General features: G+C 49.1%; 9 protein-coding genes across 9 annotated transcripts; 6 read left to right on the forward strand and 3 right to left on the reverse strand.

Moving 5' to 3' along the window:
* Positions 1–556: 556 nt before the first annotated feature.
* TrAtP1_008444 (uncharacterized protein) lies at positions 557–2,377 on the reverse strand (the record flags this gene model as incomplete). The annotated part of the gene is made up of 1 exon (XM_014086763.2): positions 557–2,377. One exon carries the CDS (start codon positions 2,375–2,377, stop codon positions 557–559), a length of 1,821 nt encoding a protein of 606 aa, XP_013942238.1.
* Positions 2,378–2,695: 318 nt separating this feature from the next.
* Positions 2,696–5,797, forward strand: TrAtP1_008445 (uncharacterized protein). Its single transcript, XM_014086764.2, has 5 exons — positions 2,696–2,900; positions 2,959–3,266; positions 3,314–3,653; positions 3,706–4,647; positions 4,734–5,797. Exons 1-5 carry the CDS (start codon positions 2,775–2,777, stop codon positions 5,316–5,318), a joined length of 2,301 nt encoding a protein of 766 aa, XP_013942239.1. The 5' UTR covers positions 2,696–2,774; the 3' UTR covers positions 5,319–5,797.
* A 100-nt stretch (positions 5,798–5,897) lies between these two features.
* Positions 5,898–7,440, forward strand: TrAtP1_008446 (uncharacterized protein). Its single transcript, XM_014086765.2, has 5 exons — positions 5,898–6,365; positions 6,442–6,534; positions 6,603–6,649; positions 6,712–6,904; positions 6,993–7,440. The coding sequence occupies exons 1-5, from the start codon at positions 6,141–6,143 to the stop codon at positions 7,314–7,316; spliced, it is 882 nt and encodes a 293-aa protein (XP_013942240.1). The 5' UTR covers positions 5,898–6,140; the 3' UTR covers positions 7,317–7,440.
* TrAtP1_008447 (uncharacterized protein) lies at positions 7,441–10,147 on the reverse strand. The gene is made up of 4 exons (XM_014086461.2): positions 9,309–10,147; positions 9,129–9,215; positions 7,993–9,065; positions 7,441–7,925 (listed from the first exon to the last, which is right to left on the reverse strand). Exons 1-4 carry the CDS (start codon positions 9,514–9,516, stop codon positions 7,503–7,505), a joined length of 1,791 nt encoding a protein of 596 aa, XP_013941936.1. The 5' UTR covers positions 9,517–10,147; the 3' UTR covers positions 7,441–7,502.
* Positions 10,148–10,968: 821 nt separating this feature from the next.
* On the forward strand, positions 10,969–11,631 carry TrAtP1_008448 (uncharacterized protein; the record flags this gene model as incomplete). Its single annotated transcript, XM_014086766.2, has 1 exon — positions 10,969–11,631. One exon carries the CDS (start codon positions 10,969–10,971, stop codon positions 11,629–11,631), a length of 663 nt encoding a protein of 220 aa, XP_013942241.2.
* Positions 11,632–16,772: 5,141 nt separating this feature from the next.
* On the forward strand, positions 16,773–19,346 carry TrAtP1_008449 (uncharacterized protein; the record flags this gene model as incomplete). Its single annotated transcript, XM_014086336.2, has 1 exon — positions 16,773–19,346. One exon carries the CDS (start codon positions 16,773–16,775, stop codon positions 19,344–19,346), a length of 2,574 nt encoding a protein of 857 aa, XP_013941811.2.
* Positions 19,347–20,117: 771 nt separating this feature from the next.
* On the forward strand, positions 20,118–21,638 carry TrAtP1_008450 (uncharacterized protein). Its single transcript, XM_014086767.2, has 2 exons — positions 20,118–20,408; positions 20,539–21,638. The coding sequence occupies exons 1-2, from the start codon at positions 20,309–20,311 to the stop codon at positions 21,348–21,350; spliced, it is 912 nt and encodes a 303-aa protein (XP_013942242.1). The 5' UTR covers positions 20,118–20,308; the 3' UTR covers positions 21,351–21,638.
* Positions 21,639–24,302, reverse strand: TrAtP1_008451 (uncharacterized protein). Its single transcript, XM_014086768.2, has 3 exons — positions 22,656–24,302; positions 22,304–22,604; positions 21,639–22,232 (listed from the first exon to the last, which is right to left on the reverse strand). The coding sequence occupies exons 1-3, from the start codon at positions 24,249–24,251 to the stop codon at positions 21,736–21,738; spliced, it is 2,394 nt and encodes a 797-aa protein (XP_013942243.1). The 5' UTR covers positions 24,252–24,302; the 3' UTR covers positions 21,639–21,735.
* A 2,258-nt stretch (positions 24,303–26,560) lies between these two features.
* Positions 26,561–27,608, forward strand: TrAtP1_008452 (uncharacterized protein; the record flags this gene model as incomplete). Its single annotated transcript, XM_066113909.1, has 4 exons — positions 26,561–26,642; positions 26,707–26,775; positions 26,837–27,164; positions 27,239–27,608. The coding sequence occupies 4 exons, from the start codon at positions 26,561–26,563 to the stop codon at positions 27,606–27,608; spliced, it is 849 nt and encodes a 282-aa protein (XP_065969998.1).
* Positions 27,609–27,625: the final 17 nt, after the last annotated feature.

The raw sequence follows: 27,625 nt of genomic DNA on the forward strand, positions 1-27,625 counted from the left end.
GGAGTACCTGCATGCGCATCCGCCGCTAGGAAGCCCAGCAGCAGCTCCGTATGATCCGTTGCTGCTGCTGCCGGTCGTCTGATTCGCTTCATCCGCTGCGGCGCGTCACCAGTGCTGAGGCCCTGCCCCCGGGCCTCTCATTTGCCCGTCAGCTGCATCGCAGCATGGATGGTTATGCGTGGTTGTATAAAATAAACTACCTATCGAGATCCCAATATCGTACATGCATATTTTGTGGTCGTACAGCAGAGTCAGGAGTGTTTTTCCTTTTTCCTTTTTCCCCTCAACTCCCTTTTTCTTTCCGCTCTTTTTTGCGTCTGTGTTTGCATCGCCGCTTTTTTTTGGCCCATCCACACCATCAGTAAAAGGCCATGCGGCGATGTCAGACATGTGACACACCAACTCGACATACCCAGGGATGCTGGATGGATGCGAGGAGGTGCAGCTGGCATCTCGCACCAGCTGAGTCCTAGCCTGTTGTTGCTCATGGCTGCCTTTTGCAGCCCTTTCCCATCACCCCATAAATTCCCGTCCTCCCCAGGTTTCCCGATAACCGCTATACGGCGGAGTAGACACCTGTGACAAACTTACCACATTCAACCTTTTGCTCCAGCGTCGCCTTGCGGCCCTTACCGCCCTCTCCAAGCCGAGCGGTTTGCCTGGGTGTCAGACATAGTCTGTGCACTTCGCCTTGCCGGCCGTGAGCGGCGTCTCCTTCACCTCCGTCCAACGGCCCAATATAAGTTGGCGTATTCAAGTTGTTTCGTTTGCCTGTTCCTAGCTGATAGTGCTCGTTGCCTCCCCAAAAGACCACGTCAGAGCCCCAATAGGTCTCATTCTCGGAAGAGCGGTTTGAGACAGATGTCTGTGTCACATTGTCCATGACCGCAGAGCAGTGAGTTGTGCCGATGCTTAGGGTTTTGATCTTGATGGGCATCAGCTGGTTCTTTCTCTCGTCAAACTCAGAGAGCCCGGAGAGAGACTTGACCTTGGTCGGCCCGACAGAGACGTGAGTCCACCTTCCGGTGCCTAGTGAACCACAAGTACCCTGCCCTGCGGCCCAAAGGTCATATGTGCTGTGAGGCAATCTCTGAGAAGGGGCCGGAGTGCCAGCCTCGCTGTTGGGAGTACTCGGCATGTTCGCCTCACAAGTGAAGAAAGTATTGACTCCACCGGCAGCTATTGAGGAGGCAGTAGACACTAGTGCACTGCTTCCATAAAGCTTATGGATTGGTAAGATTGTAGGAGTAGAGATGAATGGATTGCCAATCTGGGTTTCAAAGCCAAGCTGGCCAAAAGTATTGTCGCCAAACGTGAAGATCCGGCCGAGCTTGTCTAGAACGGCCGAGTGATAATCGCCCGTTGCGATCTGTTTGACATCAAATCCCTTGAGCAAGGCAATCTCATGTGGTTGGTCATAACGTCCCTTAGGGCGTGTCTCCCAGGTGAGACCCGGAATGCCCATCTGCCCTTTCGATGGGAAGTTTGAGGCGCTCGAGGCTGAGGAGAAAACTCGCCCGCTTGATGTGAGCATCAGGCAATGCTCAAGGCCGCTACTGATATCAGCAACATGCTCGCCCCAGCCGAGGCCCGCCGGCGTCAGGTTCTGGAAGCTGATGGCCTCTTTGCCAGACGAGGACCACAAAGACCATGAGCTCTTTTGTTGCTCTAGCTTTTTGCCACCCTCCTGATCACCACGCGAGGCGGGGATGGCATATACTGAGCCGCCTCGAGACAGCGCAATAATCCGATCATCTGATACCTCAATCTTGGCAAGATCCTTGCCCTTCAAGGTCACAACCGGTGTTGCATCTGCCTTGTTGAACCCCAAGCCCCATTGGATAAGATCTCCCTTTTCATTAATAGCCGCGCCAAAATTCTCAGTGAGCTTCAGGTCACGGAGAAGCTGATGATCAAAATATGATATCCTGCGCGGAAGCTTGATGTTTTTCTCATTTGAGACAGGGTCAATGACCTTGCCGACGTTGGAGCCCCATGCATATACTCCGGGGTGCTCCCAGCTGTTCTTTACTTGCAGGTGCTGAGAGCTAATGAGTTCGCGGTTGTCTTCCTTTGACACGCCATGCTTGCGGGCCTTCTCAAACTCCAGCTCGGCCTTTTGATACCCAATCTCTTTTCCTTCTTCGGGAGCTGCTGTACTGAACTGAGCTCGGAGCCTAGGATACCAGAATGCGCCTGCTGCGGCGACAGCGAAGACGGCTGCAAACCCCACTGCTTTACCTCCCCGTCTCTTTGGCCTCACCTCTGCAGAGTCGTTGATACGGCGAACCCATTGGCGCTGGCTCCCACCAAGGCGTGGTCGAGCCGAGAGGCCAATGCGAGACGCCCGGCGAAGGGCAACATGCGAGGTGCTCATGATTGTACGTCAAGCTCCTCATCAAAGAGCTGCTGTAGTTGCTCCAGAGCCTACCGAAACACTTCTGGCGGCCCCGCTCTTGGTCTGACTTGACCCGCGTATATGCTCGCAGCTACAGCCGGTGAAGTCGCAGGATGTGAGATCATGCAAAAGCTTCCATCTCCAGCTAGAGGCCTAGTGCGTGCCGAGTTCTCATATCCCTGCACTGGGGCTCCCGTGCCGAAGCTCCATGATGTCAATCCATTTCGCTGGCCGCCAATTGGCTGGGCGCCTTATCGAGCCACTATCGGCGACCGGAGCAAGTCGCCCCGCCTGGACCTTGCCAATGGCACACGCGTGGCTTTTAAGTTAGCTGTGCTTCAGTAACTCGCACTCCTGCTTCGCGCTCTGGGCCACCATGTACGAGGACGGCTGGTACAGCTTCGTGCCGGAGCTTAGCAGCAGCAGCAACAACAGAAACGAGACGTCCAATGGCAGGCCTCGCGGGCACCAGCGCAAGGAATCGCTGCTACAGCAGCCCAACGTGCGTGTCACCGTCGCCCAACTGCTTTGCATACGGCGGGTAGCTTACCATGTTATAGGAGGTCAACAACATTGCCGAGATCCTCGAAGACGTTCTAGAAGAAGCAGAGCACACAAACGACCCTCCCGAACCCACGCTGCTCCGACGAGCTGCTTCATACTCCGATTTCTACCATGTTGTCAGGGCGGAGCTCTTCAAAGATGCCCCTCGCAGGCTGCGGCGGAAGGTTGACAGGAAGAGCAGGAACTGGGAGGCATTGACGCTTTTCAACGAAGAGTCTGCATCTTCTCACTATTACCAGAGGGAAGAGGTGTCTTCAAAGTCTCTGGACAGCCTATTGTTGGAAGATAGTCAGCAGGAATATCTGTAAGATTGCAGACGATATGCCATCCGAGCTGGGCTAATCAAACTAGGCTGTATCGCGACCAATTGAAGATGACCGAGCGCCACCTTGAAGGCTTAGTCGACAATGCCAACGATACTTTGAAGCTATTGACCACTTTGTCGCAATCATTTCTGTCTGTTGAGGCTCAGACCTCGACTTTCCAGGCTCAGTGTGAAGAGCTCCTGACGGAACAGCGGCGGCTGGAGAAGCTTGCCGATGAGGTCGGAACAGATCTCTACTACTACGCCTATCTAGAGAAAGCCACAAGGCGTCTGAACGCTCCCGGTGCCGGCCGCTTAATAGAGGATGACGATTTTAGTGAGATGGTGAAGAACATTGATTCTTGCATCAAGTTCATGACTACTCATGTCAGTTGGCCAATTCTCGAGATTCTATGCGCTCCATACTAATATGTAATAGGAGAGTTACCGAGAACGCGACTCATATCTAGCACGATACAGCGCCTTGCTTACCAAAGCCTTGCACCTTCTTGACCATGGTTTCAATAGCTCTTTGGAGAAGGTCTCCAGTGATATTGCTCGACAAATTGCAGCTACAAAATCAGAGTCTGCTCGCCACGCTTTAGCTTACGGAAGATTCGAAGAGATGATGGCAGATTCTTATTCTCTACTGCCAAATACCCGGAGAATAGTTCGATCGGCCTACCATGCATATGGACAGCCGGTTGAAACCTCGGCAACTTCTGCGACGTACGTCAGTGCTGTCAATACCATTTTCCGGACATATTTCACCACCCGCGATCGCGATTTGAAAATAATGGCGCAACATGATTTGAACGAATACCAGAAAGAGGTTAAGAGTTTATCGGTCGAGACAGCTTCCAGAAATTTCATCAAACAGTTGTTCGAGCGAATGTATAGCGAAGACGTTCTTTTCACTAAAATTTTCAACATCGAACTCGCATGGAGCCCTCTTCCGGATTCGGCTTTCCAAGCTGTCAAGCTGGTCAACACCACAATGGTTCATCCTGGAAATATCGTACCACTAGCGACGAACTTGCAGGCCGTCTTCCAGAACGCTCAACTCACAGAAACGTGCAGTATAGTTGGCTGGCTGGCTAATGAATACGCCGTGGCTGACTTGGATGAGGATGAATCTCCATCTTTCAGAAAGTATCGGGAATACGCCGCCAGGTTGCTCGCAGATCACCTGTGGCCATTTACAGACAACTTGTTTGAAGTAGAAATCGTGAAATCGATTACAAAGGCACCAACTCAGGATGGCTCTTTGAAGATCAGCCCTGTTATAGATGGAGTAGCGTCTTCAAATGCATATCCCTTGGTGAAACGAGCGATGGAACTTCTTGCCATGTTTGATCGAGCAATGCCTAAAGAACGATCTGTAAGTCTATGCTGCTCCATACCATTCAATCCTGTCTTTTTATAGGCATTATCCATCATTAAGTATGCTAACGTGATGTTACACAGGCCAAGAACAGTCCCGTAGTGTTCAAAATTGTGCGAGAGACAATTCAGATTCTTCAGCGGGCCGAAGCTAGGATCAAGTCAATTAAAACTGATACTGATTCAGATCTCTTCATGGTTAAGAATTTACTCATTATCAAGAATGAGCTGGTATCACTTGAGATTGGTGACATACGGAGTCAACCTCCAGCCATGCAGCATTTTGGGCAAATTTGGGATACTCTGAGTCCCCAAAACTGGGTAGGATTTTTCGGAAGCGTCATCAGTGGCAATCTCTGGTCTCGAGGTGCGCCTTCGGTCACAGCCAAGACGCTTACGGTAGAAGACATGAGTGAGCAGCTCGACGAGCTTCTACGCCAGTCTATTTACGCATTCACAAAACGATGGGCTTCCCTCATCAATGACTCGCAAAACAGAAAAGTAGGAGTGAAGCCAATAGCCAAGGTGGAGGCTGATCTTGAAAACATACTCCAAACAGCGTTCAGCAACCAACCTGAAGTAATTGCGAAGCTGAAAGAAGCCATTCAACTCAACGCACAAGCACAGACAGATGCAACAAATGCAGACAACGGGGCACGGAGATACTAGAATAAAGAATGGGTGCAAAGCCTGAGCACCTGAAGGGCGCAGCAGACCTTAATGATGATAATGATTTTACCTGATGAGAGATGATGTCCGAGTGGAGATGTGCGAGTAAATTGATGGGAAGTTGTTGGGCTATTCGGCTGGCTCTCTTAGCGAGTTGTCTTAATGAAATATGACAACTCCAGCTCCTAGTTTAGCCGTCCCTTGTCGCTCACAACTGTTGAGGGCTCAACCTATACAGCTGCGTAGCCCCTCACAGCTGTCTAAGTGTTTGTTGACAACTTGCAAAACCATCAAATCCAATCTCTGTAGGTAAGCTGTATATGGATTGCGACGAGCCATGAGCCTCATCCAGTCCAATTGCGTTTCGCTGGCTCGGAGCGTGGCTCTAGACGAATGTAACACCATTATCCAATTACAGAAGAAATAAATAGATACGGCATAGAAGCGGCTCCGCTCAACAATAAACCAATGGTTATGACCGATGCCCAGGCGGGGTAGTGCGTGTTACTACCAAAATAACTGCGAGTTGTAAGAACTGAGCAACTGCGACGATCCTCGGCCTGAGGCTAGCATTCTGCAACTTAATTCGCACTTCGGCGACTGCCTGATACCGAATAGGATACGTATACCTCGGAACATCGCATGTATAAAAGATGCAGGGTTTCATGAGACATTTTGTTCCGAACTCGTCCTTTTCTACCAACAACTTGGAATAGCCTTCATTATTCAGCTTCCTCTGTTTTTCTCACTCTTCACCTCGCATTCACCAAGTGCGCTAAACACTATACGTATTGCGCCAAAATATAAACTCCAAACGTCAATATGACTGAAGCCGAGACCATCACATACAGAGGAAACTGCCATTGCGGCGACTTTGTGTTTGAGATCAAGGTGCCCGAAATCAAGGACGCATACAACTGCGAATGCAGCATCTGCGTGAGAAAGGGCTATCTTTGGCTTGACGGGAAAAGCAACGTGAATATTGTCAAGGGCAGCTTAGACCAGCTGACGGCGTATACGTTTGGCGAAAAGAAACTGAAGCATTTGGTAAGAAGAGAGAGCATTGAAGCACACACGCAGATTTGAAGATACTCTTTTTTCTAACTCATTCCGTGAATCATAGTTCTGCCCCAAATGTTTTACTGGTGTGGCGGCATCTTGGTGGAAGGATGAGGAGGCAGACCCACAACATGCTCTGCAGCCATCCTATATCAATGTAAGCGACGCACGACCTTTTACAATGAGGGATGTGAGAGAATATTTTTGTTAACATGATTTCCATAGGCACATGCTATTCAAGGGCTCAACACCTGGGATCTGAAGAGAGTCCCGTAAGGCAACACCCTTTCCCCTCTTCTTTTAAAGACATGGAGCCCTGATATGATGTTTGCAGATACGAAGGTGCTTCCAAGGGAGAACCCCATCAGGACCCAGCTCATAAAGGAGAGCTCCCCAAGGCCGCAGAAGGAGAGCTTGTGTACACAGGCAGTTGCCATTGTGGAGCGCTCACAGTAGCTGCGCCGAGCAAACCAATTGATGAGACCCTCGAAGGAGTCATAGAATGCAACTGTAGCATTTGCGAACGTGTAAGTTATCAAGATTCATCCACTCTCATCCGTACTTTTTTCATCCAGAGAACCAAACGTTGTTTTCTAACTTTGGCCACTTATTTAGATTGGCGCCCTCTGGATATACCGCCCCGTCCCAAATATCATCTTATCCGGAGACGAGGCCAACATTGGCAAATACGAATTCGGAACGCACATTCTATACAAGACGTTTTGCAGGATTTGCGGCGTCGGCATGACGAACAACTTCAAAGACTGTACCGACGAGCATATTGCTGCACTACCAGAAGTCCTGGCGAAGATGTATAAATCACGACATCAGGCGAGGGGTGTCAACGCACGGGTGCTGCATGGGGTGGATGTGAGCAAATTGAAGACTGTCAAGAATGATGGATTGAATGGATTCCCTGGAGATTATGGAAAGGTGTAATGTTGCTTTTGCTGCTAAGAAGATTTCGAATATGTGCGTTGTTGGGGCGGAGCGTGAATGGCGTAGTATTATTGGTATCTTTTAGAACAGAAGCTACATATAATGAGCGTGGCAATTGTGATAATGTTGCTTTCTTATTTTTTCACGAGATGCACTGTTTATGCATTACCGGTTTCAACTTGGAATCTACTCCCACAGGCTCCAGTCAGGGTTGACTAAAACTTGCTGCCCTGGTACATCGTAAATGCTACCATCGCCAAACTCTCCTGTAGTTTCAAAGGCACGGTAGTCCTGCGGCCCTTCTGATTCGACAATATATCCACCTTCACATTGAGTGAAACTCACCTTTACTTGTTCCCTGTAGAAATCATCATAGGCGGATGAAAGCGCGTCGAGGAGATTGCTCACGTTGCCCGATGGGTGAAGGCTCTCCCAGGGGTGAGTGCAGGAATGCTGCTTGCAGGATTTGAGAACCATCATGAGAGCGTCCAGGCGGTCGACCACTCGATCAAGAGGCCATTCTTGCTGTTGGCTGTTGATGACGAGAGTGATGGTGCCGGGCTGCGCGTTCTTGGGCGAGAGAAGATTATTTATCTGTCCTGGATCGGTCTATGGAACCTTGAAGTCAGCAAAAGCAAAAGGCTCGCTCTTAGTACTTGGAATATAGCTGGCTGACCTTCATGTCATAGAGCTCCTTTTCATTACTGCACCAGACGGAGTAATAGAATCCATAGTCCTCTGCTTCAACGCGAAGTCCCTTGTACGTATTATTGGCATAAAGAGGCACGCCATTCTCTCTCCCAAAGATGCTCTCGGCGAGCCCAAAGCCCCAAAACTCAACGGCGACATGTTCGGAGCGAGGCTCAGCCGCAGCATCATAAATGTCAATAGGCGACCCATCGAATTTCTTGTCGTCGATATCAACGCCGGCGATTTTCAATATCGTAGGAGCGAGATCCGTGTGTGAAGAGGGAGCGCGGGTGATTCGCTGCGCGGCAACGCCAGGCCCACGGACGACGAGAGGCACGTTGATGTCGGTCTCGAAGCCGCACGTCTTGCCAGGATGAAGCCGATGCTGGCCAATGTGGTAGCCATTGTCCGAAGTGTAGAAGATGAAGGTGTTGTCGAGCACGCCGGCTTCGTCGAGACGAGTGACGACGGACTCAATAATCTCATCTACCGCCTGCAGCGACCGGAGACGCAGCCTCTGATATTCATCGCCATAATCAACAACGCTATCGTTGAATTTTGGGAGTTTTGAGATCCAGCCAACGCCACTGGGAGAATCCGGGTTGAAGTTTGGCGTCCGGGGGATCTTGTATTCGGGGAAGAGGCCCTCGTGCCGCTCTGCAACCTGCGGAGGATCAAAGGCTCCTGTTGAGCCCTCGCCCACGAGGGCATGGGGTGCGATTGGCGCAAGAGTTATGAAGAAGGGAGATTTGTCGTCTTGGAGAGCATGATTGAGGAACTCCTCGGCGCTCTCGGCCACGATATCGGTGGAATACTTACCGACGGGGTTGATTGGAGGCGCTCCGTTCTTGGTGGTGCTGACATTGTAGTACTGGTAGGTAAAAGGGTCAAGAAAGAAGTTGGACTGAGTATAGCCGCTGACTGGAGGCGAGTCGTAGTTATAGACGGTGTGGGCGTTGAAGAGCTTTCCTACGTAGTAGGTGTTGTAGCCTGACTGTTGAAGCCAGAGGGCAAGGTGGTGGTCATTGTATCCATTCTGGACGAATTTGGGATAACCTCCTTTTGTGTATAAGTCAGAATCTTGACTCTTTGTCCTGTGTATATGTGATCAAGGGAACATACCCCACGGAGGATTCACGTTTGTTACGTTGGTGTTGTGAGCAAGCTGTCCGGTCCACAGACTGACCCTGGATGGACAGCATATAGCCGCTAGAAGTAGAAAGAAATATCAGCTTCTTGGAAACCCCATTTCTTTATAAGTCTTTTTAAATAAATAGAAAAAGAGAAAGTGGTAATACTTACTGGAGCAATAATGTCTCTCAAACGTGGTGCCTTGATGGACCAAATGCTTCTGCAGCGACTGCATATGATCCAGGGTTCCCATATGGTTGTCCTGGTCATCTGTCAAGATGAAGACGATGTTCGGGCGGTCGGGAGCCGCATCGGCCAGGAGAATGGCTGAAAACACCCATGACGACGCAACAATCGCCTGTCGCAGCCTGGTATACATTCTGATCGTCCAGTTGGGCGGGCTGCACTGAATAAATGTGCTGCCGGTTCCGCGCTGATACGGTAGAGCTCATGCAGTTGAGCCACAGAAGTTGATTGATGAGTGCAATTCTCTCTTTTCTCTTCCGTTTAGATATAGGATAGAGGCTTAGATATAGGATCGTCGGCAAAGCTATGGGGCCTCGAGCCCATTGCCTCTGTTTCCCCCACGTTATGGCGATCGCCAATGCTTGAGCTTCAGGCTTGCGCCATGGCCAATCTGTATGCCGTGCTCATCCTTGCAAATAGCGGTAGGTGGCTCGGGAATTTTAAGCGCCTAGCCGACAATCCACAATTTCGACAGCAGTGAACTCTAGTTGATTGTTTTCGAGGGTAAAGTGTTGAAACGTCGTTTGGAACCTGGCATAAGGCTGCGAGAATTGAATAGTTTTGCTGCTTGATGATCCGGCCATCGTGACGCGGACCACTAGTTTTAGAGGCTACCTTACCATGTAGGAATGATGTTTCTCATGGATTGAAACTTATTGATTGAGTCGTGATGATGATCGGACCATGATATTTTGTGCTGATAGAGCTCGGTGCAACTACCAGTCAACAACTACTTGCACTTTATGCCTCACGACTTATAAGACTCGGTTGACACTTTGTGTCTCGTCATATTCCGAGGTATCAGAGCTTACATATGCTAGCCCCACTGTAGATAAGGAAGAGAAGCAAGGCACGGAGTAGAAAGAACCGGGTGGCTGAGGCAATGCATGCTATTCTCCAGCTAGAGATTATATGGTGGACCTTGGCCCTGGAGCTCATCATTTTATACAACGCTGAGGTTGTTAGATTGACTCATCGAGCATAAAAAATAAAGCTTGCACGTCTAAGAGTCTATTGTAAGTTGGGCTGGCATCACACTACTTGGAGGTTGGCACGTCTTTTTCAACTTCTCTATACGTGTATCGTATTCAGTCATGCAAACGACATTTTGGAATCCAAGGCTAACAACTGTCATGTTAGTGAAGACCATCGCTCGCTGGTCAAGTGATGATGCGTGTGAAATACGCCCGGATCCATGCAAAACCCCGCCACGCAAGAAATATAATACGGGAATGTTGCCGTTCCCCGCACGCAGAGTTACGGGCAGAGGTACAGAGCCAGAGCGGTACTTGTACGGTTCTGTAAGAAGTACATGGTAGCTTCTCACAGGACCCAATGGTTGGCCTCCCGCATGAGAAGGGAGTGGCACAGAAGCGCGACAAGTGTCTCATCCCAAGAACTTGCCAGGTACAGATTACTCGCTCAGAGTGTACTTGGTAGCCCTCGCATCGTTTTCGCCCTGGATTTTGGGTAGCAGCATTTTTTGCCATCGAGAAATTGTCGATTTTGATCGCTTGCCTTTCAATTACAGGCCTTTGGCACTTTGTCGTTCAATCGTTGCAGAATTTGACAGCGTCTAGCAGCCATGGAATACGAGATGGACCAGGCAAGTCTTGATCTCATCATCCAGCTTCAGTTGGAAGATGCCCAAAGCATGGCCAAGGGAAAGTACCAGGAGGGCAAGGCTCCCGATTTCGACCTGGCGCTTGAGCTTTTCAACTCCGAGCTCGCCTCGTTCCATGCCTTTATCCACGATCGAGAAATGAGTCGCAGCCTGGCTCGTGCCGTTGTGAGCGACGCGGACGTCATTAGAGAGCTCGTCAACGAAGAGGAACAAGCGACACGCGATCGGATGCTTGCGCTCCATGGCTTTGATGAGAATAACATTGCAAGGGACAACCTCTTTCCCCCGAGACAGCCACCGGATACGGCTTCCTTGAAAGAGAACATCTCTGATGAAATGGTCAACAAACTCATATTTCTATTTCACGATGATGGCGGGCCTTCACCTATTGCCGAGTCATCTAGGATGGGTGAACGAGCTAATCGGTCGATGACCAAAGTGAGCAACAGACGTCGCTGCATTGTTTGCAATGAAGATTTCCCATTCGTCGACACGCTGCGATGCCCGTGCTCTCACGATTATTGTCGCGAATGCCTGTCCAATTACATTAGTAAAGCAATAAACGACGAGTCCATATTCCCCCCCTCGATGCTGTGGGAAAACGATTCCTCTCGACGGTGTTAACCAGATCTTCATTCCTGCGGGAATACTTGGGAAATATCGCGCCAAGGAGCTCGAGTACGGTTCGACGAATAGACTATATTGCCACCTACCCAGTTGCTCGACGTTTATCCCCACGCCGTTCATCAAGGATGAGGTGGCGACGTGTGTGAAATGTCGAAGTAGGACTTGCACCATCTGTAAGGGCGCAGCCCATACGGGCGATTGCCCCAAGGACACGGAGACGGCCAATATTCTGCGTATTGCGGGAGACAATGGCTGGAAGAGGTGCTTTCAGTGTCGGAGAATGGTAGAGCTGTCGCATGGTTGCAACCATATATGTAAGGTTCCCTTTCCCCCTTTTCCATCGTTCTTATTTCTTTTCTCCTTCTCTCTTCGAGCCCAGTTCTCACACTTTAGCAGATTGTAAATGCGGAGCCCAGTTCTGTTACACCTGCGGAAAGCGATGGAAGTCTTGCGGCTGTGATTTGTGGAATGAGAATATGCTGGTTGCTCGGAACATGGCTGCAAATCAGTTCGCGGGCGGACAACGTCAAGCTGCGAATCAAGGATGGGGTCTATGAATGAAATGAAGGAGCAGAAGGCACAGATGGGAAATGAGGATCATTAAAGAGATTTTACAAGAAGATTGTCAGTAGATGTTGGTCTCTTGTTGTTGGATATCAAGTAGTACCTAGGTAGCTGAGATTGGATATTACATCACCATTGGGGCATACACACCAAAGGAACAGCGGTATCACCTTCTGAGTGGACGAAAAGGGAAGTTTGGCCTTGACAGTAGGCTAGATTCCAATGGGTATGAAAATATCTTTTTGTTGGCTACCGCTCATTTTTGAGACGAGGGGATGTTGTGGGACACCTACCCAGCGTCCCCGGAAGGAAAGAAGTCTCTTGACCTACATCAGGGAATATATGAATATATAACGGATAGCCAACTCCCACCTTTTAGTCTTGATAGAAGAATCAAGTCTGTTACAACCCACCAAGGCCTCTTCATACTTTGACGCGGACATCTCACGGAGGAACCTGGCTCTCCCCCTTCTACGTCGCTTATTCACCAACATGGCAATGTGGGACGTGGCGTAGGGGGTGATTTGGGGATAGTTCAATTCCTTGGCCTGTCGCCGCGTAATGACGAAAATCATGGTGCCGTTCTCGGCGGTCGGCAGGCGTGACAACGCGTCTGCGTTAACATGGCTTTTACCTTGGCGATGTCGGATATCTATTTGGTGTTTGCACCTTTTTAAGTATAAGCGCCAGTTCCCCAACCTGCATTTCCCTCTGGGTCTATGCGGTCCAACGCTCTGAAACGTGTCTTGTATTGCTGTGTGATCTGTGACGACGTCGATATGTGAATAATCTACGATATGAGATGACTTTTGCAGTCCCTAGACGAGAGTTGCTGTTACTAGTTTTGTAGACCTATAGTTTATCTCTGCGGATGCGAAAGTGGTCAAGAAGAACAGGATAGTGTGTACATCTTCGTCTTGCATCTAATGTAGTGCTGCTCTGAATCCTCTTTCTTTACTTCCGTAGGTAATTACAGAGAGGTTCAACTTTGGGGTTTGCATAATGTTTTACGTTACTGTCACATGAAACAAAATAATAGTACCAATATCAAGACCCATCCTACGACAAAGGTTGACAAGTAATCTCCTGTCAGGCTGTGCAACATAGCCCGAGCTGGTCCATAGGGCCAGACCTCCCATTTGCCCATCGAGTTAAGATTGAATAAAATCAGCGACCATAATCTCACTCTACAGGGCTGCATAATGCCAAACTTTATCATCATCTCAGGTCTTGACCAGGTTCATTAGCAAAGAGAATAATGGCTAAGCTGTCCATCAGTGTCGTGCCTTAATGTTGTATGTGATATGCAGTAGTAACATGTTCTCTTTTCTGAAAAGATCTAGCATCCATCCCCCCCAAAAATCCTGAGGCGTATGAGATGTGACCTGAGATGTCCCGCTCGGCTTCCCCATTATATCTCGGCTTCTTGATGGTGGGTAGAGGTAGGATTGGGGGCCATTGCATGATGGCGTAGCCTGGTATCCAAACATTTGCGTACAAGCAGCCATCGTGGCGGTGTCTAATTTGCTTTTTGCTGTCCAGCCTGCAGAGTAAGGCATCGTATTGTTGGACAGCAACGTCTAATGTGCAAAAATAGATTGGTCAATGCAATTGAGCGATGTTCCCATTATCGCTATGCCACTGAGGTTTTGCCACGTTGGATTGCCTGCAGCTGAGACCAAAAAGTATGCGAGGCAGCCTGGACGATGGAGGTCACCCATGTACAGCTTACATGGGTGACCTATGTTCAGCTTGTCTATCCACTCGCTGAAGCCCACAACATCTCAGGCCTCCATCTTAAGCTGAGAAACGATTGCGGCCTAGTTTTGCCTGTAATGTGCCCGTATATTGGGTGTATCGCATGTGAAAGCATTTCTTGCGTATGTGACATTTAGCTATTCCAAACTTGAGACTCTTTACAGCTACTTGGTATATCCTGTCCATAGGTTACACGGCTAAATCCTTCCATAATCGATTTTGTTGCACGAAGGCTTGGACAGCGTCAAAGATCCATCGCTTCTTAGTATGGATAAATACAATATTCATGATTTCGAGGGTGGTGGTAGAGAACTATTACCAACGATTAGTGCGCGTAAATGAAAGAGAGCCACGACAGCCACGGTAAATCCTAGGCAAGCAACAGATTCTAACGTTCCATTTCGGTGAGAATTCGCTGTCTTAGTGGAGCATTCCATGATATCGTCCCCGCACGAGGCTTTATGGGAGACCAGGGCAAGCAGTGGTTACACGATGGTCAGCCGCACCATCTCCCTGCTCTTAAGACTGCTGCGTTGGGCTTTAAGGCTGCCGCATCAGGCTTCAAGGCTGTTGCGTCAGGTTTTGCATATGAAGCCCAACCATTGAATTATCATGAGTAGGACATGCCGGCTATGCCCAATTTGATATTTCATTCTCGGCTCGGATTCGTCACGTAACGGCATTAATATACTATTTAACATCTGCCGCCAGCAGTCAAACTTAATATTTATTGCTGTCTTGCCACCACAGCAGATTGGAGAAGAAATCAGCATTGGATCGGGCACCGGATCCTGTCACCACAGCCAAGACAAGATCTAAATCTTGTACTAAGCAAAAGCTCCAACCAAGCCAGTGTATCTCCTGGCTCATCAATTTCTTCTTCAGCAATAAGAGTTTATGCTCCTTTCTTTTGGTGTCACCTTTGGATCTTTTATCCTCTTTGCCCTTCTGAAAACTGTCGAGAAATACGAAAACATCAGACTGCAGTAGCCTAGAGAGCGAACCTACAGTCTCTCCTCAGTTAAGACGTCTAGTTTTCGCTTTACTCTTTTGAGAGCTGTCCATTATGGCAACTGGTATGCTTTTCTCCTTCCATCTCTTATTGACTATAGCTAACGGGGTCACATATAGAACACGCGTCTGGAGAATATATGTCGGTTCCCAGCAAAGCTGCTGAACAAGTCCGGAACCGCACCGCTTACGCCTCTTTTGGAAATGAAGGCCTTACAGCGACTGCAAATGCGCACGGCCGCTTGCTCCAAATCACACGCTATTTTGGGGAGGAACAAAAGCATTTTGACAACCCATCGGGTTTCGTCTGTGTGGAATTCGCTGAACTGCCACCTCCTTACTTGATCGTCTCACGTTTGGCTCGCTTGGGGTCGCACACCAAGAGTTCTAAAAACGGGATGCGCTTCGAAATGAGCTCCAATGACAGCGCATGGGAAATGAGCTCAGAAATACCAAAGATGGAGTTTCTTCGCGACCGTTGGCCGCGCTTCAGCACGACCACCCAAGTATTCGATGTCAAAATCGAATATCGCATATACAAAGACACTGTGTACCAAGTATATACATATAAAGAGAAGAAATCAGAAGCTCGAGGCATCACAACCCTTCCACAGCTTACCATCAACGTCAAACCACTTTTTCAATGTCTTGATTTCTCAAAGAAACCTAGTAGAATTGACCAGGATCCAAAGAATGCATATTTGAGAGAAAGAAACGGAGAAGAAAATGTTCTCAGGATCCGGAAAAAAACTGAGGAGAATGGAAATACAATTGTGCAAAATGCTGCTTGTTTGTGCTTATCGTTGTTCATCAATGGTCATGCTCAAAAATTGTCTGGGGATGACGAAACCACTGAGTATACAATTGATCCATCTAACCCATCTGAGCGACAAAAGGATGGGGAGATAGAAATAGCATTGGCTTATACGCTGAGGCAAATTCCTTCGAACAACGAAGATGTCAACAGTATCGAGCCCGTGGACTTGACTGACTATCGGAGGGTACTTGAAGAATCTGGGGCTGAGTTCGAAGCAACATCATTTACGGAGGACGCACATCTTAATTTTGCACTGAGACGAAATTTGGAACACATTTTATCCGTTTGCAGCATACCTGCTGCCGAGACTTCTGATGGGATTCCTCTAATAGCTTTGACGTGTGGAGATGTTTCTGGCCACCGAATTTCCATTGCTGCAAGCTTGTAAGTCTTATGGCACCTATTATGATATTTCAAGAGCTAACATAGTGGAAAAGTTATGCATTTCAAGTTCTACTTCAAGCGTTGAGTCATTTCAGTGAGAAAGCAAAGACATCATGCAAAACACCCAAATGCCCTTGTCAAAGCTACAATTTCAGCGCCATATCTCAAAATCTCTGCGGAAGCTACGATTGTTACATGCGTTCACGAATCTGGAAAGTCTGTTATGGGCATGTCAAATGGTTATTAAAGATCTTAAAGCATGACAAAGACGAGAAATCTATTTGTCCTCACCATTGGGCCAGCGGGGAAGTAATAAAGGGCTGGGAAGGCCACTCCTTTTTACGGGGGGAGATCTCTCTCCGATACACCATTTCACATTATTAAAGCTGCAGAATTTTACAAAATAGCTGGAAAGGAAGACAAAAAAAAGGAAGTTGCCGATGCATTCCAGCCCATCATTACTAATTGGGTCAAAAAACTTGACGAAAGGAACAAACAAGGCCAATACGCATTTCCACATTTCAGACAAGAACCAACTCACATATTCTGTTTTTCTAATCATGTTATGATATGGAGAGGCCTTAAGTCGGCTGAGGATCTTGGGATGACCCAGGAGCTTAAACCTGATTTCGACCCTGAGACGAAGCAGGGTCGAAAATTGAGCTACACATCCACCAAGATTAGGACCAACATACTCAAAAGATTTACTACGAAAAACACACAGTCCAACCAGCGCATGCTCACGAGTTTACGCAGCCCCACCGGAACGGAATTTCTTCTTCGATTGGAAGATACAGTACTTTTTGACGCCGATAATTTGGGGCTATTTGAAAAAACTACAACACCAGCAAACACAAACGGGTGGGATAACAAGATTGACGTTTGGAAGAGCATGATAGACTTCCAGATGGATCAACTAGGAAGTGAGGATATTGATTGGATACACCCATTACAATTCGCGCAGGCAATGATGATGTCCGCGAAAGATTGGGATATTGGCTCCACGCCGAAAGACCAAATGACCAAAATGTTCGATTTTTCAAAATCGGTTCTACTTGAAAGTTCTTCTTGTAACGGACTATTTCCGGGACAGCTGGACGAGAATAAAGAGTCTGCACTGTTCAGCGAAGAGCTTGAAAGCGAAGACTACTGGAACACTACTTTTGAGTTACCATATATCTTATGGACCTACCGAATGCAACCAAAAATTGCTTCACGCACTCTACCGCGTCAGCGCCTTACTAAGTCTCGACCAACTTCGAATGCAGAGTACCAGGAAGGCTTCACGGATGACAATAATATACCATTCGACAACATCGTTGACGCTAGAAACATTGTGGAGTATACAGACGAGTGGATGTATAATGAGCCTAAGTTTTTTGGTCTCGAGTACGGTGATCTAAAGTCTTCCGTCGAAAAATTCCGTGCAAATAAAAAGGACATTCATGTGAAAGTCATGCTGAAAATTATTAGAAACCAAGCTCAACATCCTGATGGCAAAGTTAAAGGATACCTCATTGATGTGCCGAAATCCAAATCTCTCCGGGAGAAGGACGAATATACTACACCGAAAATTTCCGGAACGCAAATCTCCAAAAACTCCGAAATGTACGGTCTTCTAGCAAAGAAACGATTGCCAGAGGAGGCAAAGAAGAGACTTGTTCATTTTTATGGCCCAAATAGAGAGACCGCGTTGATATGCTATCTTGCCTCGTCGGAACAGGATGAGATTTCAATTTTTTTTCAAAGACATGCCTTGTATGACAAGTATTTCTTTGATGAAACAACGCCAATACTCAATACATGGGAAACCGAGCTTCATCTATCTTTCTATCGAATTACCGATGAAAATAGCACCCCCAAAGCTCCTGGTATTTCCCCACAAGATAAGATTGAGTTCCCGCATAGTTATCAGCAGAGCGAGAGTAAGTGGATAGGCCGAGCTGTAATGAGCTTTAGGTTCGACGGCGACGTATTCGATCGTTATTGGACATGCCACTTTTTTGAATGCGGGTCGCAGCGGGCAGAAAACGAGGGAGATTTTGAATCGCTTGGCATACCCAATCTCAAAACGGCTAAAAACTCTTCGAAAGAACATCCTTGGAAGCAACGACAGGTTTTGGAACTGTTATTATTTGATGAGATTTTACGGGAAATGCTAAAGAGTACTCAACATATCCTTAAAAGCGCCAAGGGTGAAGTCCTAAGAAATCCTAAGAAAAATCCTTCTTCAAATGCACAAACAATCAGTCTCACATCGCCACTCTCAGATCCGCTTGATTTGTTTCAAGAAGTTAATGGTGCCGTATTTGATTCTACGACCCAATTATGGCGCAAATTACACCATATACTGCAAGTTGTGGAAGACGATCTCAGCGAAAATTTAACAATTATTGGGCACTGGAAGGATCGACAGGCAAGCCGAGCACCCAACCGACCGCGATGGACTCTCAAGGATGAACGCGGTTATCGAAGTGATATATATAAGCTTCTTGCATCAAATGAACAAAAAATCATCAAGTTGAAGCGCTGTTACGCCGACATCGAGTCGTTCAAGACGCTGCTGTCGAAGAGATTGGAGATTACACGCCAAGACTTGGACCTGCGCCGTGCCAACGATCTTCGACTCTTTACGTACGTAACGGTGGTATTTCTCCCCATCAGCTTCGCTACTGGCGTGTTCAGCATGAGCGACGCACCGACGGCGGGAATTATGGGCAGCATGGCTACAACCGCAACTGTTGCTCTGTTGGTGACCGTGGTGCTCTTGTTCAATGCCAAATCTTTGGAGGCGTACCTGGCGCAGCCACTGTTATCCCTCTTCCGCCGAGTATTCTACAATCCTATAATTAGCCCGTGTGTTTACTTCCTTGCGCGTTACTTGTTTTTCCCTCTCCACAGCTCGTTGCCGGATAACATACTGCCTCCAGGAAAGGTCAAAGGTTTTCTTACGAGACTTTCGCAAATTGGTGCGATAAGTGAAGCACGGAGAGATTTTTTCGCGACCGCTGAGAGCCGTTTAGAGGAGGGGAATCCTCACGCAGACCCGGCGAGATCCTCCCAGCTGTCGTCATCTCAAAGTTCCACGATTGCACAGAGCGAAGAAGGCGTACTTGCTAAGACATCATCAGAAAGATCAGGATCAGATCCTTCATCGATGACAACAACCCTTCAATAGTTTTAGAGCCGACAACGAGAGATGACTGCAAGAGAGTTGGCTCTTCGTTGGTCTGAGGCCTGATTTTCATGTCTTCAAACTCGTGTCAATCCCCTCTCTACAGTTTGTCAATTTTAGCAGAATGCGAAAAAGAAACCGGATCTTGGTTTAGTCAGCTGTGCTGGAGTGCTAAATAACATAATCGGGGTGCTAGATAACTTCGTGCTCTCTTTATTTTTGGGGTGTTGGATAACAGAACTGGGGTGCTGGATAATGGCTACCTAATTTTATAGTCATACTCGGCCTGTGATTTTAAAGAGCCTTTAACATTAATAGCTTGCGAACAGAATTTCAGATTTTGAATTGAGGACATCATGTAAGGCAACGATAGAAAAAGTTTAATCAAGGGGGTTTTTTTTAGGGGAGATCTTATCCTTAAAATTGTAGCATTCAACGGCGAGTCTATTACATAAACATTGGAGCATACACACTAAAGGAACAGCGCTATCACCTTCTGAGTGAACAAAGAGAGAAGTTTGGCCTTCACAGTAGGCTGGCTTCTAATGAGTATGAAAATATCTTCCTCCGTCTTCATCCACCAACATAACATCAAAGTGGGCTTTTTAAGATATCTTACTCCAATAAATCTCCATCCATATCCACCCAATTCGTGGGGGATTTTGCTCACTAGCAGCAACACGTCTAATAGCCCCACTTGATAACGACATCGGGTCATCGGCGCCTATCTCGACAACTTTCAGGCTCTTTTCTTTTTTCTCCAAATCTCTTCCCTCTGTTGGCACTGTCCTTTGTTTCTGTGTTTTCCTCCTCTTTTCCTTTCTCTTCAATTCGTGTCTTTATGCTCTGCTTTTGATCCTTGTACATATTCTTCGCTCGAATTCGACAAAGCGAATCTCTCTATTCCCCCGCCACTTTCTAACGTATCCGTTATCGGCCGCGGGGCCACTTCAGAAGCCAAAAACATGGCGGCAGTAGAACTGGAACAGCAACAGGGCGGAGGGCTGCAGACGGCAAAAGATCTCTTCTCTGGCGCTCTTGGAGGCATTGCGCAAGTCCTGATCGGTATGCAATTCCCTTTTCCCCTTTTCTCCTCTCGCTGCTGGAGCACAATCCGAGTTTCGGCGCAATTCTGGCGACGGCCCGGAGCAACGCTTTCCCACGGCTTGCATCGCAACAACTAACATCCTGCCAGGCCAGCCCTTTGACATCGTCAAAGTCCGTCTCCAGACATCGACCCAGTACGCGGGCGCCCTCGAAGCCGCCGCCTCCATCTACAAGCATGAAGGTGCCCTCGCCTTCTACAAGGGCACGCTGACGCCGCTCATCGGCATCGGCGCCTGCGTGTCGGTGCAGTTTGGCGCATTCCACGCCGCGCGCCGCTGGCTCGAGGCTCGCAACGCCAGCAGCGGCCACAGCACGACGGACCTCAGCTACGCGCAGTACTTTGCCGCGGGCGCCTTCGCCGGCGTGGCCAACGCGCCGCTGTCGGGCCCCATCGAGCACATCCGCATCCGCCTGCAGAGCCAGCCGCACGGCGCGGGGCGCCTCTACAACGGGCCCCTCGACTGCATCCGCAAGATCAGCGCCCACAACGGCGCCCTCAGCGGCCTGTACCGCGGCGAGGCCGTGACGGTCTGGCGAGAGGCCTTTGCCTACGGCGCCTGGTTCACCACCTTCGAGTACCTCATGAACTCGGATGCCGCGCGCAACGGCATCGACCGCAAGGAAATCCCCACCTACAAGATTGCCCTGTACGGAGGCCTTGCCGGAGAAGTCCTCTGGCTGGCCAGCTACCCCTTCGACGTTGTCAAGAGCAAGATGCAGACCGACGGCTTTGGCGCCCAGCAAAAGTATCCGACTATGCGAGCCTGCTTCGCTTCTACATACCGCGCCAATGGCCTGGGGGGATTCTGGAAGGGCATTGGACCTACGCTGGCTAGGGCTATGCCTGTGAGCGCGGGCACTTTTGCCGTGGTGGAAATGACCATGCGAGCTATCAACTAAAAGGAGAAAGTTCAGTGAAAATGGAAAAAAAAGCGAGCGAAGCGATTCGAAAAAGCGAAAGAGATGTATGAAAGAACAAAAAATATGTTCTCTTCTTTTTCTTATTCTGGCGTTATTGGCTTGGGATGGGATCACAGCCGAATTGCACGGTAAAGGACGAAGCGAAAAGAAATATGGCATGGATATAGAGACGGAATCTGGGAATATTGCCTGTTAATTCTAGACAGCTGTATGGTTCAAGTGAATTATTATGAGAGCCAAACATTCAACATGAATTTAATCAATTGATCTTCGTTATAAGCCGTGTTAATATTTATATCTAATGGACACAATAACACAATTCTATTTCATACCTCTTTATGCAAAAAGTCAAAAGCCATCAATCTTACCATCCAACGTTCTCGTTATTTTCCACCCGCCTCTGGAGAATTTGTCTTGCATTCAGTGGTGTCAATGCCACGAGCTGCAGCTCCTCAAGTACCGCACGCGCCTCGTCATTGTCGGTAAACGCTCGATCACTAGCTTGCTTGAGCGTGATGGCGATGGCGTCCTCGCTCTCTGCAGTTGTCGTCGTCGGCAAGTTGAGCAGGACAAGCCCCTCGCGAAGAGATTCTAGCGCTGCCGAGCCGTTGGGAATGAAGCGGTCAACAAGTGAAAAGATGGACGCGCAGTCATGCGCAAATTGTGCTGCCCCAAGCGTGGTGAATGTTTGACGGATGAGAATACTGGTCCATAGCAAGTCTTGGAGCTTTTCGAGCGCATCTCGCCAGACACGGCGAAACGAGGCCGCAGAGAGGGCTTTGCCCAAGAACTCTAGGTTCCTCTTCAAGACGCTCAGGGGCTCATCTAGTTCAGGTGTGATGGAGAGGGCTGAAGAGTCATCTGTTATTTCAGACAACATTAGTAAGACTTACTGGTTACTAAAAATGATGAAGATGTGTATCAGAGCTTACCAGGAGTGGCGCTTTCGCCAATTGTTGTCCACTGAACATTATGGGTATAGGCACGCAACGCTTTAGAGTGAGAGTCGACCAAGGCACCCATCAACAGCTCTTCGCCGGCCTTGCGACGGTTGGTATATGCTGCAATAGTTTCGTCAAAAATGGCCCCATTCTCGTCGCCATCATCAACGGCAGCGACAGTGCGTTCCTTGAGATCATGATTGTTCCCAACCACGTTACCGATTGCTGAGCCTTGTGGCTTTATTTGTCGAGATTGACGTCTGTGCAGCTGATCCCAGAGAATGACATAGAACTATACTCCGAATTAATATTTTTCTTTGCCTCCGGATTTGCCCAAACTTACTTCTTCATCGCCCCACTCCGCCAAAGTGTTGGCAATATGATCGGAGCTACCAATCACCTTGCACAACGTCTCCAAGGCACCAGTCCCTTCCAGGGCAGCGAGCTGTTCTTTCGTTACGCCGTGGATGGTTCGGCCCAGGGTAGAAGTCAAAGACTGGTAGGCCTCCAATGAGCTTCTCAAGCGATCATGGTATCCATCGAGAATATCAAGTTGGATATCCGTGAGAAACTTTAGCTTTTGCTTGACTTTACGGAGGCGTTCGTATTTTGTGGTTACCACCCGTAGCAGATCCGTGAGCTGAACAGCCGCAAATGTAGGCTTCATCTTGCCGGGCAGTGAATAATCGTAATCGATTTTGCGCGCGTCTCTTGATTCCAAGATGGCCTCGAACCTCTCCAACGCAAAACTTCGCTCGGCCTGGAACCACACATCAAAGTACTTATCCAGTATGATCTCTGACAGTCCTGCCCAGCCATTCTCGGGATCACCGCCGTCATAGTTGAACCGAGATCGGATATTCTCGTCCAGGGCCATGATTTGGGATATAAAACTGCTCAAGAACCCAGGGTTCGTATGCGTCTCTGACGCTACTGCGTCAATCTTCTCTCGAACAACGGGTAGCATTGCAGTGATGAGGGCACAGGCAGGATCCACATAGATGGTCTTATTAGCCACGGGCGAATCGTGGAACTTGGACGCCAGAAGATGGCCCAGATTATCGCGAAAGAAGTCCTCCCACTTTTCCAACGTTGTCAGAAGCCAGGGAAAGCAATGCGTCCCAACTGATTGAGCGCTGCTGGTTGGTTTATCGCTCATGAAATGGAAGCGAAACTCGGTAACAAACATCTTGGCCATGACTTCAAACGGCAAGAGGGCCACGATATCTGCGCTATGAATGACTTCTGGCATCTGCAAATCGAGAAGCTTCTCCACACAGGCTAGCCATTCTTCGTCCATTTCCGACTGAGGGTCGACTTTGGGCCAGCGCTTCTTATTCAATACAGTCTCCAACTCGGTAGACATTATTTGTTTCATTTCATCCCAGAGATTCTTCGTCATCCTTTCAACATGATCCACAAGATGAAGCTCATCATTCCCGGGCAGGGATCGAAGCTTGATCGCCAGCTCTTTCAACAGCGCATACGGTTCGAGCGCCTCCTTGGGGCTACCTGGTAGATGGGACCGAGCCTCTTTCCGTAGTCGCTCAGCATCTTGTAACAGCAAGAAGTATTTCTGAGCCAGTTCGACATTCTGCAGCTGCTTCATGGGCTTCTGTAGTCGCGCAATCGCCTCGCTCGGCGCATCGGAAGCAGCAGCTATTTGGACGCGCCTGTCGATGCTTTCTTGCAGCTCGTTGAACTCGGCGATTCGGGCCTGGAGGGCTGCTTGGCGTTCATCGCCCATGCGCCTCGCCTCTTCCAGCTCTTTTGCAGCGTCGTCGAGCTGCGATTGGAGCTGGTTTCGCTGCAGTTCGACATTGGTGAGTAGCTCGTCGAGGTTGTCGAGGTCAGCAGTCGATTGAAGCTTGTCCTCGAGATAGTCCTCGACGCGGCTATCCAGGGAGCTGCCATTGAGGATTCCAGACAAGGTAGCCATGGTTTTTATACGTGGCCCTATCAAGTTGCATCGAAGCTGGCAAGTATGACGATGCACGTTGCATGTAGCTGGCCATGCTTATCGATACGGGCTACCGAAGGTTATCCGAGGCACGATGTATGCACCCACTAATAGACAGAGAGGACAAACACTACTAGTATGATTCACGTTGCCCTATGAGCTGGTGTTTGGAAAGTTATAAATTGATTGAATTGATCATTGTTCACTTTGTTCTTTTTACTGTTCAAGCAATTCGCAGAGCTTAGAATAATTCGTCACTCGTGATAATAGCACCAGCACCAGTTATTCTGCAGGTACGGTAGCGGAACAGCTGCTCCGTGTTTATGGCGAGCTGCAGCCATTATCTGCAACGACAGGGGGTTGGGCTGCAAAATGCTACCACCAAGAACAGCGCTGAAGTGCAGTGCTTACGAACGGCCCTTGATCGCGCAGAGCATTGCTGCATTAATAAGGGGCCGCGACGGTAAAGAGTGTAAAAGCTGAGTGTTTACTCTGTCTGCGTTTACTCTGCGCTTTGATCGGCTTTGTTGACAGCAGGTGACTGATTTACATGTTTTTGGTACGAAAGCACAAGCTTCTCTAGTTGTTTACTCCGCGTCTTCCGAATAACAAGCGAGTAAATTCAAGTACTTGTAGTATAAGAGAAGATGTAAGTTGCTATATATAGGTAGGTGACCAAGACATGTTTCTACAGTACACGTAAGTAAGCGGTCAGTAGCAGCTGCGCCTCGCTCTTCACCTCGATCCATGTATTGATCGTATGGAGCGCCAATTAATGCCTGACACGACCCTAGGCATTAGCTCCGGCGCAGCTCGACTTGGCCGCGAGAGACACGGATTGTCATGGCAACCTGCCAAGATTATACGAGGTGCAAGTGTAGCGCTGATGGTCGGGTGCGTACACGAGGTCGGTGTTTCTGTTGATTGATATCCTGTAACTCACCTTGTTAAGAAAGCTGGAAAGGATGAAGGATAGGCGTGTAAGATGCCAGACGTGTACCGTGTAAGTGCATGCGCCTGTAGCACCACCCAAGGTCGAATTTCACATGACAGCACGGCTGAAGACGCCTCCAATAAAGGAAGCCAATCTTCAGAAATATGCGTGTCTTACCCACCCGCCTCTGCCGCATGAGCTTGAATGCCTTGACTGACGATCGATCGCGCGCAAACCACGATGAGACCGGCCTCCAGTCCTGCACCAGACGCGAGCGCATCGGCCCCGTTTGTCGCCACCATGCCCTCGCAGAAAAACAATCAGCGATCTTTAGCGCACTGATCCCCTGCAAGGCACCCGCTGGGAAACGGGACATATCCACTGCCACCCCGGCCACAGCGGCGCCGCTCAGCCTCTGGCGAGTCCAGCTGCTGAGCTTTCGCAAGCACCAGCGCCAAAGCGCCTGGAAAACTGCGCACCTTTGCGCGTCCCAGCCAAGCTTTTTAAGCCCCGCGGCCCCACGGCGCCAACGTCACCCCCGTTCCCCAGCCAACCAAAGTCAATACCAGAAATGGCGTGGCTGGACGAACCAAAATGCGAGCCCATCCCTGCCAAAGTACATTCGGAGCTCCAGCGTTGCAATAAGCTGCGAGATCTAAAGATACTTTTCCGCTAACTTCCCCAGCCATCTGAATTTTGAAGAAAAAGACTTTGGAGAGAAGCGACAAGCCAAAGAGAAAAAAAGAGGGAAAAGCTAAAGAGAAAGTTACGTGTTACATACGTTGGGCTGCACCCCCCTTTCTTGTCAATTCCCATTTTTCCCAATTCCTCTTTTGGAAGGACTCGCATCTTCTTCTTTGAGCCAAGTGTCGTCCTGCACGTCGTCCATGACAACTGAAGCCCGCGCAGCACGCAAGACATTCTCGTCGCTCTAGGCATTGCAGGGTCTGTAGCGGGAATTCCACGCTCACTCCGATTTGCTTCAATATTCGCTATTCATCCACGATTTCCTGCCACGAGCCACGGCGACTCGGAATAGCGCCGGCAACATCTGAGGGAGTGGGCTTCTCACCGCTCGCTCATTCCAACGTGCGTTGCCGCCATCCTTGCCTCCACGCGACATTATTTGCGCGAGTCTGTGTCGGGATTCGACCAACGATACCGTGACGAGAGGCCTCTCCGAAGCAGAGAGCACTCACTGCACGCAGCGCAACAGGGATCCTGCGCGGTTCAAACGACTTGCGCTCTCGGCGCTTAATCTCCCACGCGATCGCTTCTTAGTAGGAGTCTGCCCTCCATACTCGTCACGTCTGGATAGTTACGAGGGACATCGCCCTCTACCAAAACACCCGCAATGGCGACGACTCGGTCGGGTACGAGCTCCAGCTCCAGTACCACGATCATCTCGGTGCGCCGATTCCATCGAGGATGGCAGAGTGAGTCTCGCATCGCCCAGCGCCTGGAATGCGGCAACTTGGTCCTAACAATGTGTCTCAACAGGATTCGTCCCGTTTCTCGGGTACCACCACGTGCTGATGATTCTGATCGTCGTCGCAATCATTCTACTATGTACGTCACCAAAATAGCCGTTCCAATTCTTCATACGCCGTTGCTAATCGCTCAATCACAGCGCTGCTGCTTGCCGGCTGCTCGTCTTCATCGCCTCTAATCCCCGGCATCTTCCTGCTTTCCATCTACTACAAGTCTTACGAGGCTCACCCCGATACCGCGCAAGTTGATTACAGCTTCTACACTGCGATGCAGCGCCTCACTGGAAACGCCGGACTGCAGGCTCGCGTTGGTTACTTTGGCATCTGCGTCAACCCGGATGGTGGCTCGTGGCTTTGTAGTAACAATGCGACAGCCCTGGCCAGAGAAGTCTCAGTTGACCAAGACCCCCTCAATCTCATCTGGCTGGCTGCCCAGTTCAAGGATATGATTGTATTTCCATACTTGATGTGAGTACTGCTTTGCATCCTCTAATGCGCATATGCACGTTTGTCATATGCACTTTGCTGACATGGACCTTTAGCATTATTGCCATCATTTTTGCCTTCATCTGTCTGCTCCTCCTCGCTACCTTTCCTGGATGGCACGAGGAAGAAGATTCTGAAGGATCCGAGCGCGAGGTCAAGCCGTTTCCCTCCCGTCCCGTCTCGCAAATCGCCCTGGCCATCATCTTCATCGCTTCCATCTTCGTTCTCGTCTCGGTCCTCTGGCAGCACACCGCATCCGTCGCAGCATCCGTCATCGCACAAGACTTTGGAAATGGCGTTGTCAAGAGTGGTGTCGGCACCAGCGCCATGGTAATGGGCTGGTTCGCATTCACGCTACTCATCATCGTCACCATCGGCCTGCTCGTAATGATCTTGAGTATACGCGTCCTGAGTTCGATGGTGTGATGATGAGGGGTTTAATG

Source organism: Trichoderma atroviride, chromosome 4 (assembly GCF_020647795.1).
Source record: "Trichoderma atroviride chromosome 4, complete sequence".
In the NCBI taxonomy this organism is placed as follows: Eukaryota; Fungi; Ascomycota; class Sordariomycetes; order Hypocreales; family Hypocreaceae; genus Trichoderma; species Trichoderma atroviride.

What these genes read in the sequence shown, in the direction of transcription:
- TrAtP1_008451 (XM_014086768.2), bottom strand. Translation starts at nt 24,251, where the DNA reads ATGGCTACCTTGTCTGGAATCCTCAATGGCAGCTCCCTGGATAGCCGC. An exon ending in CGGAGTGGGGCGATGAAGAA is followed by an intron (nt 22,605 to 22,655) that starts GTAAGTTTGGGC and finishes TTCGGAGTATAG; the next exon opens with TTCTATGTCATTCTCTGGGA. An exon ending in TGGCGAAAGCGCCACTCCTG is followed by an intron (nt 22,233 to 22,303) that starts GTAAGCTCTGAT and finishes CTGAAATAACAG; the next exon opens with ATGACTCTTCAGCCCTCTCC.
- TrAtP1_008450 (XM_014086767.2), top strand. Translation starts at nt 20,309, where the DNA reads ATGGCGGCAGTAGAACTGGAACAGCAACAGGGCGGAGGGCTGCAGACG. An exon ending in CATTGCGCAAGTCCTGATCG is followed by an intron (nt 20,409 to 20,538) that starts GTATGCAATTCC and finishes ACATCCTGCCAG; the next exon opens with GCCAGCCCTTTGACATCGTC.
- TrAtP1_008447 (XM_014086461.2), bottom strand. Translation starts at nt 9,516, where the DNA reads ATGTATACCAGGCTGCGACAGGCGATTGTTGCGTCGTCATGGGTGTTT. An exon ending in TGAGAGACATTATTGCTCCA is followed by an intron (nt 9,216 to 9,308) that starts GTAAGTATTACC and finishes TTCTACTTCTAG; the next exon opens with CGGCTATATGCTGTCCATCC. An exon ending in AGGAGCTCTATGACATGAAG is followed by an intron (nt 7,926 to 7,992) that starts GTCAGCCAGCTA and finishes AAGGTTCCATAG; the next exon opens with ACCGATCCAGGACAGATAAA.
- TrAtP1_008445 (XM_014086764.2), top strand. Translation starts at nt 2,775, where the DNA reads ATGTACGAGGACGGCTGGTACAGCTTCGTGCCGGAGCTTAGCAGCAGC. An exon ending in TCAAGTTCATGACTACTCAT is followed by an intron (nt 3,654 to 3,705) that starts GTCAGTTGGCCA and finishes AATATGTAATAG; the next exon opens with GAGAGTTACCGAGAACGCGA. An exon ending in CAATGCCTAAAGAACGATCT is followed by an intron (nt 4,648 to 4,733) that starts GTAAGTCTATGC and finishes GATGTTACACAG; the next exon opens with GCCAAGAACAGTCCCGTAGT.
- TrAtP1_008446 (XM_014086765.2), top strand. Translation starts at nt 6,141, where the DNA reads ATGACTGAAGCCGAGACCATCACATACAGAGGAAACTGCCATTGCGGC. An exon ending in TGGGATCTGAAGAGAGTCCC is followed by an intron (nt 6,650 to 6,711) that starts GTAAGGCAACAC and finishes TGATGTTTGCAG; the next exon opens with ATACGAAGGTGCTTCCAAGG. An exon ending in ACTGTAGCATTTGCGAACGT is followed by an intron (nt 6,905 to 6,992) that starts GTAAGTTATCAA and finishes CCACTTATTTAG; the next exon opens with ATTGGCGCCCTCTGGATATA.